The 16,442-nt window shown below is 35.6% G+C and overlaps 3 protein-coding genes across 7 annotated transcripts in view; 1 reads left to right on the top strand and 2 right to left on the bottom strand.

Annotated features, from left to right (window-relative positions):
• Positions 1-6,916, top strand: part of LOC129445924 (uncharacterized) — a 36,960-nt gene extending 30,044 nt beyond the window's left edge. For 3 of the 5 annotated variants that reach the window (XM_073863720.1, XM_073863718.1, XM_073863719.1), the window contains one exon: positions 2,969-6,916. In XM_073863720.1, the coding sequence (XP_073719821.1) occupies positions 2,969-3,231 (263 nt within the window). In that variant the 3' untranslated portion in view covers positions 3,232-6,916. The remainder of the gene's footprint in view (positions 1-2,968) is intronic. The other 2 variants (XM_073863722.1, XM_073863721.1) reach the window with 1 other exon arrangement.
• A 706-nt stretch (positions 6,917-7,622) lies between these two features.
• LOC141362042 (E3 ubiquitin/ISG15 ligase TRIM25-like) lies at positions 7,623-11,158 on the bottom strand. Its single transcript, XM_073863723.1, has 6 exons — positions 10,503-11,158; positions 10,253-10,348; positions 9,889-10,122; positions 9,510-9,669; positions 9,299-9,355; positions 7,623-8,823 (listed from the first exon to the last, which is right to left on the bottom strand). Exons 1-6 carry the CDS (start codon positions 11,082-11,084, stop codon positions 8,279-8,281), a joined length of 1,674 nt encoding a protein of 557 aa, XP_073719824.1. The 5' UTR covers positions 11,085-11,158; the 3' UTR covers positions 7,623-8,278.
• A 315-nt stretch (positions 11,159-11,473) lies between these two features.
• itgb1a (integrin, beta 1a) overlaps positions 11,474-16,442 on the bottom strand; it is a 70,763-nt gene continuing 65,794 nt past the window's right edge. Inside the window, exon 16 of the mRNA XM_073864313.1 lies at positions 11,474-12,759. Within this exon, the coding sequence (XP_073720414.1) occupies positions 12,694-12,759 (66 nt within the window). The 3' untranslated portion in view covers positions 11,474-12,693. The remainder of the gene's footprint in view (positions 12,760-16,442) is intronic.

The raw sequence follows: 16,442 nt of genomic DNA, 5'->3' as shown, positions 1-16,442 counted from the left end.
GTGAAGAGAACAGTGTCAGGAGAAAACCGCTCTCAGTCCTATGGACGACCGTTTGGGGAATGTCTTTAATGCTAATTTGTTTGGATAAGTTTGTCTTTTCGACCAGTGACAAAATACTTGTTCAAGATCACACTTCCTCTAAGGTGTGTTTAAATGAAAAAAGAATAGTGAAATTGGAGGCCAGGGGATGTGTGTGCTGTGTGTAAGTATTGTATAACTAATGATGCGATCTACGCAGCCCTCATACGTGAACAAAGAGAACTGCGTTGATAATGAAATTTTTCATTAAAGTTGACAACTTTGTTAATTTTGTGTCTAAGCTTAATCATTAATTAGCAAGAAAGCTATCACCTGTTGTTAAATAATTACATGTTTATTAGTAATACTGCAATGTCTTCTAGTGGACATAATTTAAAACAAGTCAACTATACGAGCTCATAGTGGCATTGGCAATCCATAAGCCCGTTTTTACAACGTGTGTAGATAGATACATAGTAAATATTAATAAGTCAAATTTGAGCATTAAATAATCGATTATAAATCGAATATTAAAAAAAATAATGACTGAAATTCGAATGGGATAATAGAGGAAGATTGACAGCCCTAGTCATGATAAACTAGATCAGTCGTCTTCTCTGTCAGTAACATCCGTGACTGATGACATTTGCGCGAAAAAGAAAGTATACAGAGAAACTGACATTAAAGCACTTGCCACCTTTTCACTGTCACCAAAGAGAGACGCGCGCTGTTGAAGCGCTTCGCGCAACGAGAGAGAGCGCTGAGCGCTCGCAACAATGAATTTAAGCCATTTTAAACAGTAAAATATACATGTAAACGGGAATCATGGAAGATCTATTCGTGGTGGCCAGTGTTGATTCCGCGACGAGCGCCGCCATGTTAAATGAGACAACATGCAAGGGGAGGGGGAACAAAAGCGAGGAGGCTGGGGCGAGCACAGCACACAGAGAAGGCAAAGAAGCAAAGTGGTGAAATCAGAATTTAATATAAACATTATATCGATATATATACTATATGGCAAAATCCATTTCGAGTTTTAAAACTATATCGATATAGGTTGAATATCGAGATATCGCCCACCCCTAATCTGGAGCTATAAAAATGTACGGTATGTGGAAAATGTGTTTTAACCATAAACCACACAAACACATTGTATAATACCAAATACACAAAATAACGTTTAAGATGGGTTTTCGTCGAACTGATCACAAGTGGACAATGCTAAAGACACTTGTAAACTGTGTTCAAAGCTTTTTGAGCTTGTCCACTTTTGACCACATTCAGAGGTAGTCGAAAACACTTTTGATCGGATTGCTTTCGTGATGTAGACGCGCAGGTGGTCGAATGTGTTCGAATAGCCACCCAAGACCACCTACTCTCCGCCAATTTATGTAATCTGAGGTACTGAGATCAATGTTTTACGTCTTTTCTGACTTCTAGCACGAGCACACGGTGTACAGCGCTATCTTTAGGCTTTCCTTGATAAAACTAAAACAGCTGATCTCTGCGTCTTTCATTTGTTTCATTTTGCGAACATGTGAAAGTTGCACTAGCTTATTTTATCAATTGTGCTGAAATATCAGAGAAAGCTCTTACATATACATGTACAAAATACTGTGCAGCATGTTTACTTGCAACACAAGCAGTGGACTCTGACATAATATTAGTTTGTGTCCATTTAAACCCATCATTACTCCCCCTCGTGTTTAAATGACAGCTGAGAGACTTGCCCACAGTCTCCACAGACCATCACCTTAGAGTAATCGGGACAGAAGCGGTGGAAAGTGGGGAAAGAGACGGATTTAAATACCAGGTGTAAAGAGAATGTGTGTCTCAAATTAAAGGGAAACCATGCAAGTCTGCGTAATATTTCTCTACAAGCTCCCCCTAGTGTCTGAAAGTAAACGCTTTCAAACACACTGTCGTAAAAACAAACTGTTGTCCCTCGCCCATCGGAACCAAGTTTATCAGCTTATTTCCAATCCAGTTATGTTTCCCTTCCGTCAAGGTTTTTCAATGCTTCTTCCCCGGCTCTGCCATTTGCAACAATCGCTAGCTGTGTTTGGCTCGCCTGCATCTGTGTTGTTTGCCGTAAAGTGATCCTGCTTCTCGCGATATCTGAGACTTTGCGAGACTGAAGGACACCGGGTCGGATACAGCGAACTTGAAAGTGGGGTATTCTTCCTACAGACGGTAGGGGCGGGCGAGAGAGACTTCATTTTTCCGGTAATGAGTCATTTAACCATATACCGACTTACGAAGATGATTTATTAACATAAAAATGCTGCCTTGTGTCCCTTTAATACAAAGAGTAAACGGCCCCTTGAGACACTCTATCATGAGCTGCAGGTGTGTAAATAACCACAGTGCTTTACTTCACTCTGAAACCATTAACGCATCCCTCTACTTCAGTGGTTTTTTAACCTTTTAAAGAGCGACCCTAAAATAAAAAAGGATTATGTGATCCATAAATTTCACTTACTCACTCTCGAACACATTGCTTGTGCACAGCGCACTGGCCAATCAGAATCAAGTTGTTACAAACAGGGATTTGTTACGTTCTACTTCATGTGCGCTGCGCATAGTTGATCAGCTTATGGCCTTAGTGTGCTGCGAGAACAATTTGAAGGCAGTGTTGTTGATTTATGTTCATTAGTGACCAAAACGTTTATGCGGCTGAAGCAGGTAATTATTTTAGTAACCACTTCTCTACTTGATAATCCTTCTGTGTCACTTAACCTTGGACTTCATTAAACTTTCAGATTTGTCTCTTTTTAGGGAAAATCCTTAAATGATAAATTTAATAATCAACAAGATTATGTTTGTTTCATTAAATGTCATAGAAATGCTCAGTAGTAGTTACAAGAATTGTCAAATTTGTGCTTGTTTATGCTTGTCAATTTTTTTACAGTATTAAACATTTCACAATGCAATGCTGCTTTCTTTTTAGTAATTGGAAGTGTTGAACATCGTGGGACTGCTGATAAGAAGAAAAGAATGTGGTCAAAAGCAGAAGTTGCTGCCGTGATGAGACATTTTAAAGTCCACATAGTAAAAGGAAATTTAGCCACAAAATCTGAGTGTCTTCAGTGCAAATCCGCTGAAGAGCCTGTGCTTCAAAACCGGTCAGTACAAAACATACGAGACTTTGTGAGAAACAGAGGTATAACTGCCAAAAGGAGAAGTCAGTATGAAAGTGCTGTTAGCCCCTAATCACCAAGCCTTCAGTGTTCATGAAATGTAGTTCTATACATTTTGAATTGGTGTTGGTTTCTTTCCAGCCTACTTTTCTGAAGAATGTTGGAGTTTATATGACGATTTTACAACTGTTGTTGTAAAGATTTTTGAAGATTGATGGCCGTTAACTGTTTTTTATAATGTTGCAAGTAAATGTTGCCTCTTGCTGTTAACTGGTTTATATACACTTTTAAGTGACTGGTTTCAAATGAGATGATGGTCATGAAATTAAGAAAATAGTTTTTAACTGATTGACTACCTTATTGAATATTTTTGATTGTATCTTGTCTGCAGTGAAGTGTTCTTGTCTGACATACTTGAACTATAGTAGGGCTGGGCGATATATCGGATGAGATTTTTATGCACATCTTATCAGTATAGTCGGTTTCCTTGATTAGTAGTGAATCATAATCACCTGCTTTCAGATGGAGCCGCATTTACTGCACAGAGCCTTAATTCACAGACAAACTCTGCAATGTTGCATTCATTATTGTGGACAAAACTCCTGCGATAATGACTGCGATATTGCCTAGCTTGTCAGTGAACTACAGCTCTGTGTAGTAAATGCAGCTCCATCTGAAAGCAGGAAATTATGATTCACTACTACTGATGAGATGCGCATAACATTCTCATCCGATGTATCGCCCAGCCCTACTATAGTAATTGATTCAATATAAACAAATGTATTGATGTTCACAATGACTGTTTTAACGCTCCTGTTGTTAATTTGAAAAATAACCAAGTTTAACACTTGTGACTATATTTAGTCAACTGTTGTTGCCATCTCTGACTGAGATGTTTTGCCTCTTTAATAAAAGGGAGGTATTGTTTCTTTATTACCAAAGATTGTGTTTCATTGCAAGTTTTCAATTCCTAGTATAGTAAACTTTTAAAGAAGATGAGTTGGTTACATGCTTCTGAGACTAGTTTTAATCCAATTAATAACTTGTACTACTACTGTATAGGGTTGGGTAGGTATGGGATGGTGTGAAAATTTCATATGATTTTAGTGACCAAAGTTATCACAGTTATCATTATTATCACTGTTTTCATAAAATGAGATGGAAATGTTCAAAAAGAACTGATGCACAACACTGAAAACATTTGAACAAGTTTTATTTTGAAAATCATCAAACAACAAATATAATTAGCAGCTATATGCACTTTTTTTGAGCAGAAACATTAAATCCGGGGTGTCCAGACTTTTTTGTGTGGCAATCTACTTTTAAAAGGATAAAGCAGACAAGACCTACCTGCTTAAAAACACAGTCACACTTACTAAACTTTAAGAGGGAGTTGCACTAATGTGTGTCATACTGTAATCCATTAACATAAATTTGGCGAATAAAGCAATGAAAAACAAAGTAACGTTTTTATGTGGAGCGACTGTTGCGCTGTTTGGGATTCACCCTCTTTATTTGTTATTAGATTTTTGCCACCCGCTTTTTGCTGATCTGAAAAATAATCTGATCTGTGCCTCAAAAACTGTAATGTGATCTGAACTGTGAGATTTGTGATCCGTCACACACCCCTAGTAAAGTTAGTACACAGTGATAGCCATAAATGCAATTGTACTAATAATTGGCATAATAATTTATTTCGGTGTTTTGGTTTTCGGCCTTGGTTTCCTTTTTTTGGGTTTTCGGTTTCGACCAAGAATTTTCATTTCGGTGCATCCCTAGTTTTTATAACACTTTAAATGTTTGTTAGGACTATACTGCATATATTTCTACATTGAATTTAGGGCTGTCATCATTACTCCATTCTTTTTGAGGAATTAAAAAAAATCCTTGACTACATGCCGAGTACTCCTTAAAATAGCGGAGAGGCGGTTTTGATGAAACAAACTAGAAAATGATAACGGTATCAGAAGCAGCTCTCGCTCTCTTGCTCTCATTTCTAACACCATAATGCCAATTTCGCCCTTTGTGGAGGCGTGGAGCAGCATAAACAGTTATTAACTTATATGCGATCTACCGGCATTGCCTCGATCGCAATCATCATATTGGAAACCCCTGCATAAAATGAACATTAACATGGAGCCCTGAGATGTATGCACCTGTTTTAATGAACAGTACCTTAAATAAGAACATCAAATGCACACACAAACATTGCGTTAAAACACAGTGCACCTGTTACTGCCTTCCGCCACGCCGCCTTGTGCAAAAAACAATGTTACATGCGCGTGCCTGCGTCAAGCTAATTCTGACAGGATTTACCGCGCGTTTTCAAAATCGCAGTAATCAAACACGGTTGTGATGATAATTTAATTTAAAACGATAATACTAACCGTCAGGACATTTTATCATGGTTTATCGTGAAACCGGTAATTGTCCAATATAGTGTTGGGTATCATTTAAATTGTATCAGTTCAGATTATCATTACAATTCTGCTTATTCGGATTCTTTTTGATTCCCTTTTGATTGAAAGTTTTCAGGCGTTAAGACTAATCTTGCCAATTATTTGTCTTGTCTTAAAAATACCAAAGTGTTGTCTTGGTAAAGTCTGCATATTTATTCGACTTCAAAATTTTGCATTGGTGTGTGTAATCAGAACAGACTTTGGCTGCGAAGAGCATCAAATTGTGTACTCCTCTGAATCAATATGGTAAACCTGCATATTCTTTGTCATTTTGGTGGTAACAGCTACAGTATTACAGTTGTCCACAAAATGTGATATTGTGCTACTCCCTCGAAAGTTTACATCCAGGAGCTCTTATTTTTGAAGGGATTATGCCATGGGGTTAATCACTTGCAATTGGGATTCACAGACTCGTTCACGAGCTTGAGAACTTGAGAGGCACGGAAAGTGCGCTCGAGCGCTCCTGCAAAATGCGAGCCATTAGAATAAACAGTGCACAAAATGCTAACTTTCCACAGAAAACTATTCAAAAAAGCCTCTCACTGCCATAAACACGTTCTGTGTGATTTTCTTCTTACTTTGGTACTTCAAGTTGAACTTAACAAGAAATCTTCCCTTTACAAAATTATCTGTTTTATATTAATTTTATAATCAATAGTTCTTGTGCCCAACCATCTGTGTTCTTGCGATCCAGTTCTTAATCCAAAGTACTGTGTGAGCAGTAAAAGTTACTCCTGAAAAATCACTACACTACAGAAGCCAAGAGAGGACATGCACTATTATTATTTTTGCTTGTTTGTGTTCTCAATCTTAAAATAACAAAAGTTGTTTTCTCGTTAAGTTTATTTAAATAAATAACAAAAATCTAAAAAAATGTGCATTATAGCTGACAACCATATAAACATGTTGGTTGTGTGACTGTTTGTTGACCAAGTCATTCCATTTAAATGCTGTTAAAAGTATAAACGTGTATATTATTGAGTAACTTGAAGACTGTCCCTAAATTCACCACTGTAAAATTGTAAGTATTGACGACATCTATTTTAGCTTGAGCAAATTTCTGATCCATGTAAAATCTAATTTGTTTATCCATGCTAATTTAGTAAATTATGCTTTTGCTGTTTACAAACAATACAACACGTTCTATTGAGTACACGTAAGCTTTAATCACATCTCAAGAATACAACTTAATGTTGACATTGAGAAACAACTTTTGTTATCTTGAGATAACGAGAAATTAAGTCGTGATCATGAGAAAGCAAGCAAAAATAATAATAGTGCATGGCCTCTCTCGGCTTCCGTACTACACAATAAAATTGGTACACAATATTTGGGTAAATGTAAGTATGAAGTGAAATAAACTACTGGTTGGGAATGAATAAAAGTGAGTAAGTGTAGCACTAAACTATTCAAAGAATTTTCATAAAGCCCGTTTTGGTTAAACTAAAAGCTTTAATGGTGGAGAGATCTCCACTAATAAACCTTTTTGTCCAGTGATGATGAACTTTAACATCGGAGACATCTTCTAGTCCTAGTAAATCAAATGTCTTTGCAGTGCAGTGTGTAATCATATTTTTTTGTATATTATAATTAACTGTGATGTCATTGTGACATCACTCAGTCTTTGTAAACCATTTGTCCTCATAATCCTGGTTTCTGTCCTTCAGGACATATGTCCTTGTAATTAGGCAAAAAATCAGGATGCCATGTATCCGGTTTTATAAATGATAAAGAAAAAAATTATTTTGAGTTTTAAAGCCGTGATTTTTTTAAGCATTTCCATTTTTATTTGAAAGCTCTAGCATTAAGGAAAACCATAGTACCCCTAAACCACCTATTTTTCTGGTTTGAAGAAACTGTCCTTATAATTAAGGTTAACCTGTATGTGTGTGTGTGTGTGTGTGTGTGTGTGTGTGTGTGTGTGTGTGTGTGTGTGTGTGTGCGTGTGTGTGTGTGTGTGCGTGTGTGTGTGCGTGTGTGTGTGCGTGTGTGTGTGCGCGTGTGTGTGCGCGTGCGCGTGTGTGTGTTTAATACTCACTAGATGAGTTAAATAAAGAGGTCACATTGATGGTTTACCATACACTGGCAGTTACGTCACTTTAATTTCACATACCCAATTGGTGTAATAATATAATAGATTTTAATTAATAATAGTACATTTTAGCGTAAAAATAAATTATTTGTTTTTTTTGTGTAAAAAGCTCCTAACCACAATCTCAATAAAACTAGGGTTAGGGTCTTCTAAATTTATTTCTACCTTTTAGGCAAGCAACTTAGCTTGCTGAAAGTTACTCCTCTCCAAACATGAAGGTAAAAGTCAATGAATGTGACAGAGTTTAAAGAATGCAGACATTAAGACAAACTAATTTAGCTTTATGTGTTTGCTTATATTAAAAAAATATCTGTTAACTGCCTTGCATTTCATTTACACTTGTAATCTTACAATATCCATTCCGAAGTTTCCTTCATTTTCAGATTTGTATTTTCCTTATCCTGTCCCGATTAACCCATACAACCCTTAATTGAACAGCATTAATTGTAAAATATCTATGATCAGGTTAACAAGATTGACTGTTGAAACTCTTACAATCAACAAGGCCCAGGGTAAAGGTGTTAGTGAATAAACTAAATTATCATTTTAGTTAAAGTTTACAGTATTAGTTAGAAAAACTTCATGTCATCTACACTGCTATTACATAACTTAACTGAACCTGAACCGATCGAAAACCCAGGATAAAGTGGTTGAGTAAATGTGGTGTTGACTCTGTGTATGAGGTTCATTGTATCAGAGACGCTGTAGAAGGACAGAGATCCTTTACTGTGATCCACATACACTCCTATTCTACAGGAGCTCAACACTACAGGCAGCTTAGTGTGTTTGATATTGTGCCTGAATGTACAGCTGGAGTCAGAGCAGTACAATCTCCAGGACTGATTATTACGTCCAAACTTAGACTCTTTACCCTCTCCCTTCCTGCTGATGCTCTTATATGACACTGATATACCAACACCACCACTCCACTCAACCTCCCAGTAACAGCGTCCACACAAACTCTCTCTACACAACACCTGATTATAATAATCAAATCTGTCTGGATGATCAGGATACTGATGGACTGTGTCAGTGTTAGTAGCAGTTCTGTTCCCATCAGACAGCTGAATGAATTTATTAACTGTGTTTGAATCCAGTGTGAACTGCTTGAAATCTGGTGAAGATAAACACAAATGACTTCCGCAGTTTAATAAAAATCATTATTGCATTTTTTCAAAAACCTACACATTTCAATATTTGTATTTATGTTAACTTTCATTTCTCCACAGTTATTATTAGTTTTAAGATTGTTTAATATACTGTATGCTTAAATGTCCCCATTACATTTGTACAGTGTAATTAATTCAGTTTTATGCAAAAAAGTTGAAAAGTCCTGTCCTTTATCTGGTAGCAGTAATAAGCTGGAAGAAATGTTCAAAGCTTTGTTTTGATTTTGAGTCTCAGTATCTGCAGCTCACTGTTGATTCTACTCAATGCATTCACAACTTTAACAATAAATGAGTTACTGACACGTGTGACCTGAACATAAACATTTTCTGTAAACATGAATAATACTCAGTTTTATCCTTTTACTAAAAGATTTAAATAAATCAAAGTCATGAATCATAAAAGTTTTCAAAGTCTCTTACATTGTAGGAAATCCTCCCTGCTCTTCAGTTCATCAGAAATAACTGAGATATATGTAACTGAAACATAAACAAACATAATTAATATAATTCCCATATCGCAAGATTAAAAGCAGATAAACACAATAAAACAGAGATCATGACACTGATATAAAGTCTAACAGCACTCTTGCTTGTGTGATATTGAAGAGTAAATGAATATCTGCTACTTTACCTTCACCAGATATCTTCTCTATCTTCTCTCTACAGAAATCCTCCAGTTTGTCTTTCAGTTGAGAGAGAGATTTTCTCACATCATCAAAAGAGAGAAGAGAGCTGAGAGTAAATCTGTGTGAGACTGAAGACTCAAGAGCTGCAGACAGAGACTGAAAACCCTGAAGAAGAAAAGATTACAAATGCAAAGACAACAGAAAGATTTAGCATTATTACATTTAGAAATCTGAATACACAGAGGAATCTTTTTTGTAACTTAGTTTATATTCTTAAAGTGGTTAAAATAATAATTACCATATTAAAATGTTAAAATCATAGTCATATAAGAGATCCAGAGATCCTGCTAATGTTCACTGTGTTGTATTTCAGAGTTGTGTTACCTGTAGGAAATGAATGTGATTGTCTGTATGTGAAAACTGCTTCAGTTCAGCGTCTCTCCTCCTCAGATCATCAATCTCCTGCTTCAGACGCTTCATGACTCCTTCAGCTCGACTCACTGCAGTCTTTTCCTGATCTCTGATCAGTTGTATCACCTCAGATCGTGTTCTCTCAATGGATCGGATCAGTTCAGTAAAGATCCTCTCACTGTCCTCCACTGCTGTCTGTGCAGAGCGCTGTTAGGACAAACATTACAATCAGATCCATTACAGGTACATCAGTAAAGATCTCCATCACTGGAGGAGAGTCATGAATCTCAAACTGATCTTCAAGCTGTCAGCAGATGTTTTTCTGTTCAAAACTCACCGCATGAGAGTCCACAGCCTCTCTCAGCTCCTGAAGCTCCTTCTCTCTCTCATCAATTATCTGATGTAATTTTATCTGTCGCTCTCCCAAAACTCTCTGTAAGATAACAAATAACTATAAAACCTCAAAGATATTACATTAAACTGCATGCTTATATGCTTGTAATGTTACTATAATGACATTCATGGTTTAGCATATTATTATTCATTACTGTTAGCATTAGTGCAGTGTGTCTGAATTCAGTTCATACCTGTTTCTCAGTTCTTTCTGCTACAGCTGTCACAGTATCATGGTTTTTATGTTCGTCCATCGTACACAGATAACAAATGCAGTGTTGGTCGGTGCGACAGTAGATTTCTAGTTCTTTATGATGTTTTGAGCAGATCATCTCATGAAGTTGTCTGGTGGGATTCATCAAATGATGCCTCCTGTCATTGAAGAAATTCTCATGTTGTTTAAGATGATTTTGACAGTAAGACTTCAGACACTCCAGACAGGACTTGACAGCTTTGTATTTTCTCTCAGTACAGGCGTCACACTCCACATCTCCAGCTTCAGCATAAGAGTCAGCAGGAACAGCAGTCTGAAGTTTTGTCTTCTTCAGTTCCTCCACCATTTCAGCAAACATCACATTTTTAAATAAAACAGGTCTTGGTGTGAAGGTTTGTCTGCATTGAGGGCAGCTGTAGATTCTCATCTCATTCTGATCCCAGCACTTTGTAATACAGCTCATACAGTAACTGTGTCCACAGGGAATGGTCACTGGATCCTTCAGGAGATCCAAACACACTGAACAACTGAACTTGTCCTGAAAAACATGAGCCTCTGCCATATTTCACTAATATACACAGAGAGACACTCGCTTGAAAAGTATTTTCCTGGTTTTGTGGTAAGAGTCGTGTGCAAAACAGGTTTGTCTGTTAGGTGTGGCTCAGCTGGACTTTCACTTTCATTTTTGGCCAAACCATATAAAGTGTTTGTATTAAATGTATTACATGTGCGTTCTAATGTAAACTAAATCAGTGTTTTAAAGATGAAAACGTTATAAAAAATATATGAAAAATAGACTACAGAAAAGTGTTGTTAATCTGGTAAAGTTTATTATTAAGTTAATGTTTTTTCATGTGTACCTAATATTAGAATCAATGATGGCATTAATAATTAGCGATTGTACATTTGTCAATGTTTTACATAACTTAGAAAAAATACATTACAACAAACTTTTTCTTTATTTCTTTTAATAAATAAATTCTAAATGCCAATATTGAGAATACCAGAAAAAGGCACTTTAAACCAAACCAATACATCAAGCTATAGCACATGGGTGTTTCTACAGCATTTCTCTTTTTGTCTTTCTTTAAAATATATTTTCCACGAAGCATTATTATACATTTAAAATGACCAAACTTTTTGGATACATTCCAATAAAATATGTAAAACATGTTTATTTGTACCGCTGAGCATTAGATATGAACCTCTGCACACAAAACAATTCTCGAATTCTTCGTTTTCATTTTCTTCATTTTGTTTTTAAGCAACACTTACTGCTAAGAGTTTTTGTAGCATTTAGATTTTATATCTGACTTCATATTTGTGAATTATTACAACTTTAATTTTACATGTCTTCACATTCAAATTACAAAGATGATCATGTATGCTCATTGAACACTAATGTAAGCTTTTACATAACATTAAAATCCTTCATTTGTGGAGAATAACAATTGTGCTCATTTCTAATGAGCAGTTTTATGGCATTTGTCTTCCTATACCGATTAACATCAGGATATCACCTGAATACACTGATACTCATTAAGAGCCACATAATAAAACTTCACCACATAATCCTTTCATGACATATAAAATGCACAGACAACATTTTCAGCATAAAATTATGATCACAGGACACGTGCCATTCTAACAGTTAAGTGTTTTGCATCGCCTTAAACATGTTTTTTGGCATAAAATAAAATCTTGAACAGTGAACAAATATGCATAGATTATTAGCACAACAAATCAAACCTTCCCAGTTTACAATGTTGATCAGAGAGAAGATGGTTTCACTTCACTTGACAATCTGAAATCAAATACACATTCGTCAAGCGGTCCTATGACAACATACACACTATCAGCATCATGAAAAAGTAAATATGATCCTGTTTTTTTAGAGGGATTTATGGATCCTTTTGCACCATATTTAAAGCAAAATGCTTCTGTGTGAAAAGAGATAATGTTTACATAAAGAAATAGATGTAAATATAAAGTCTATACAAACTGTACAGGGAGGGGGGGCAGCCAGTCTTTGATAAAATACTGCTATCTAACACTACAATATAGTTTCAAAAATAATACAAATAAAATGTGAAACAAATGAAAAGAAAATATAGGATATCCACACTGCCCGTTCCTTCCAAAACACTCTTGAGTTGTGATATCGATGTCCATTATTTGCCTTCATATTTGGGGTTGATGACAGTTGTTACAGCGCTCTTATAAATAGGATTTTCTCCCTGTGAAATAAACAAAAAGTAGCTTTGTAACAATAAGCAACAAATGCACTTAATGCACACAGAGCAAAACAATGCACTTAAATCTCTAAATCCAAAATCTAAATGCCTCTCTACCCATTAAAAAACAGTCCTTACATAAACTTCAAAACATCACCACATGCAGGTATATCTGTGACATCCTGTCATATATTGGAGGGAACAAAACGATTATTTCAAACACCGAGTAAAGTATTGTGCAGTACTGCCAAATGCTCATGCTGGGATTTATTAGTGATTGTTTAAATACTTCATAAAATTGCAAGATGTCAGGGATGTCAAATAGAAAAATTGAAAAGTTAAAAAAATCTGAAAATGGTTGGAATTGATAGGAAATAAGAGTCATGGGTACAGATACATATTCACACACACACAAATGCACACACCGAAGAAAGCATGCAGAAAGGAAAGAGAAATACAAACTTAGAGAGCAACAGCTTTACGTCCATAGTTTGGATTCTGGAATTTATTAATAGGGCTCTTGTAAATTGGATTGTCTGTCTGAAGGTGAAAATGGGGCAGATAAAAAATCAAGAACATATAAAGTAAAGGAATACATGAGATGAAATGATAGAAAACAAATAAAGGACAAAAGGACAATAGTCATGATACAGTACTGTATGTAGGAGAAAAGATTCAAAGTATACAAAGCATGGAGGGAAAAATAGAAACTATCAGCATGCGAGACACTGAACATATAACCTTCAAGTCATACTTATAGAGAGCAGTCACACGCGCTTCCAGTGTAGTTAGCATCACAGACACAAACCCTGCACTCACAACGGCCATGTCCTACAGGAAAGAGAATAAGATTACAGTAACTAACAGTCTTAATCTGGTGATATGAAACGTAAACAGAATCAAGCCCTGGCTGTAGTCTGATGTTTTTTTTCCTGTGTTAATGACCTGTTGAGTAACAAAGTGTCTTTTAGTGATAAAAAGCTTCCTGTACCTCCGCAGAGTTTATTGTTGGAACGGTCGCAGTTGAAGTTGTCGCACTCGCAGAACTTGCCGCTGTAGCGTTCCTCAGGATTGTCTCTCTTCTTGCACTCGCAGGTGCCGCACACGCACTCGCCATTGTTACTGCAGATGTCTGTGCCGTTGTCCTTACGGCAATTCTTGTCCAGGTCCTCAGTGGACACCTCGTCTTTACGACATTCACACTGTCTGCCAACACGCCCTTTATTGCACCTGATAAGAGCAAAGTGAGGCGTAAAAATATACATTACGTTACAACTAAAAAAAGACAGTTATATATTTTACCAGAAATATAAGGGGTTATAAATTGACATACAAAGTAACAGTATAAGGTTAGAGAATAGTGATGAGCCGATTGCAGTTATATCCATGGACACTGCAGATTATCAGTGGGCCAGGCAGGCAAGCCAAGTCATATTTTTATTTTATTAGTTGTGGGTGTGTCACGGGTATATGTAATCATTTACGTTCTCTAAAATGTGTAATATGTTATCATATCATCATGCTTGAGAGTAAATGAGGAGATCATATACAAATGCTGCTAAATGCCACCTCAGTCAAAAATGAGAGAATTATATTAACCGAATGCCCCTGGCACACATTATATGTTCTTAAAAAAGTTTTAAATCTGCTTAACTCTTTCCCCCTCCATTGATGAGTTATTTCGTCAATTAAGAGAAAACGCTTCCCTGCCAATGACGCTTATATGACAAGTTTTTACGTCTATCTGTTGCTATTATCCACTAGGTGGCTCACTTACACAACTTATAAAACACTAAAGCAGCTACTGATTGAAAAACAATAAAAACTCTGTGCATTATTTGATCATCATTCTGAATCTAATCGCTAACAAAAGTCCTTTACAGAAATGCAATTATCTTAGCTTTTTGCTCAAAATTAGTGATAAAAGAGAACAAATTATTTTTGTTTGTTTGTTTGTTTGAAAGCAGAGGGTCTGTTCTTTCATTTGATATATTATATGTTTACATATTTATTAGGGCTGTCAATAGATTAAAATATTTTATCTAGATTAATGATTGTCATGAGTTAACTCGGGATTAATCGCAAATTAATCTCACATTTTTATCTGTTCTAAATTTAACACTTTTCAAGTTTTTAATGCTCTAATCAACATGGATTTGGACAAATATATATGCTATATGCAAATGTATGTTTACAACAGCCTGTTTATATTTTCAACAGAACCATCAGCCGTAGTTTTATATATGATTTTCCCTTTAGAAGACCTTGTTCTTTCTCCATTTCTATTTGGTACTGCATCATTTGCTGGCAAATTGAGTTGGGATAAGCAAATTTTCAAAAATTAGTTTTTGTATTTTAACATTAAAAAAACTTTAAAACAATGCATGATTTGTTGGAATCTGACAAAGCATGACAGAACTACACCTGTTTACGCATGTTTTTCTTTTATTGTTTAATTTTGACATTGAGACAGACCGCTTTAAGATACTGTAGGCTAATGCAAGGGTTTAATATAGGGACGGGTGTACCGGACAGGGATTAGCTTAATCCAGGACTAGGCCTTAATTAATTAGGAAATATAACTAGCTTTAACAAACATGCCTTACTAAAAACATTACCTGTGTGCATGGCCGTAGCCAGCTATGAGGTCACAGAGGTCCGGACCTCTGTAATTTTTTCATATAAATTTTTTTTGGAGTTCTCTGAATGACTAATTAGTTTTTCAAAAAGAATCTGCATATATAATTAAGTTTGGACAGTTTACTGTATAGTTTAGTGTAAAATGACGAAGATTGGTTTAAGCTGCGACGGCGCGGATACAGAATTTGCAGTGTTGCCAGATCCTATTGTAAAAATCATCTTTAGACGTATAGTGTTTTAGCAATTAATGTGACACTTTGACATTATCTATAAAGTGATTGTTAGGTATAGGTTAGTATTAGAGATTTCTCTGATTTATTTCTGAAATACAAGGTTTGGACAAACTTTGTTTTTTAAGGCCAATTATTTTTGCATATTTTTCCTACTAATATCTGGCAACATGGAAACTGAAAGTTATTAAATAAGACGCATCATTCAGGGCGAGCAGGTTGTTGCTGATACTACATTCGGTAAGATAAAAGCAGTAATCATCATAATTGTGTCTGTAAGAGTATTAACAGTATCAAACAGAAAATAACTCTGGTACAAAGATGTAGAAGAATTGGGTTTAAATAAAATATGCCAAATATTTTAAAACATGTAGCATAAAGCGGTAAAGCTAATCTCAACAAAACATAAGCATTAAGAATTCTATTATTTCATTTAATTTAAAAGTTAACCTTTAACAAAGTCATGCTGAAAACAATAAGAGCACTAAACTAGTTCTTGTTTAAAAGCTTGTAACGTTTTTGTTATATAATATTGCTTATTAAAATGAATACAAAAACAAACATTGTTGCATGAAAAAGTAATAAATAATCCAGCAGTCCCAGTCCATCCCTCAAAACAGAGTGTCTACCCAAAGTGTAAAAAGGTAAAGACAGAATATTTTAGATCCCAGGTAAAAATAAAGTTGCTTCAATGTACTTAAACCACTTAAATACTAGCAAGTACATTTGTAAGTTATGTACAGTTATGCTACAAATATACTTATTAAAAGTTAAGTTCTACTTGAGCAATACTTCAGTTTACCTGAAAAAGTAAGA

This window comes from Misgurnus anguillicaudatus, chromosome 25 (assembly GCF_027580225.2).
Source record: "Misgurnus anguillicaudatus chromosome 25, ASM2758022v2, whole genome shotgun sequence".
In the NCBI taxonomy this organism is placed as follows: Eukaryota; Metazoa; Chordata; class Actinopteri; order Cypriniformes; family Cobitidae; genus Misgurnus; species Misgurnus anguillicaudatus.
This window is presented reverse-complemented; position numbering and strand designations above follow the sequence as displayed.

What these genes read in the sequence shown, in the direction of transcription:
- LOC141362042 (XM_073863723.1), bottom strand. Translation starts at nt 11,084, where the DNA reads ATGGCAGAGGCTCATGTTTTTCAGGACAAGTTCAGTTGTTCAGTGTGT. An exon ending in AGGCTGTGGACTCTCATGCG is followed by an intron (nt 10,123 to 10,252) that starts GTGAGTTTTGAA and finishes TTGTCCTAACAG; the next exon opens with CGCTCTGCACAGACAGCAGT. An exon ending in ATCACATTCATTTCCTACAG is followed by an intron (nt 9,670 to 9,888) that starts GTAACACAACTC and finishes TTTCTTCTTCAG; the next exon opens with GGTTTTCAGTCTCTGTCTGC.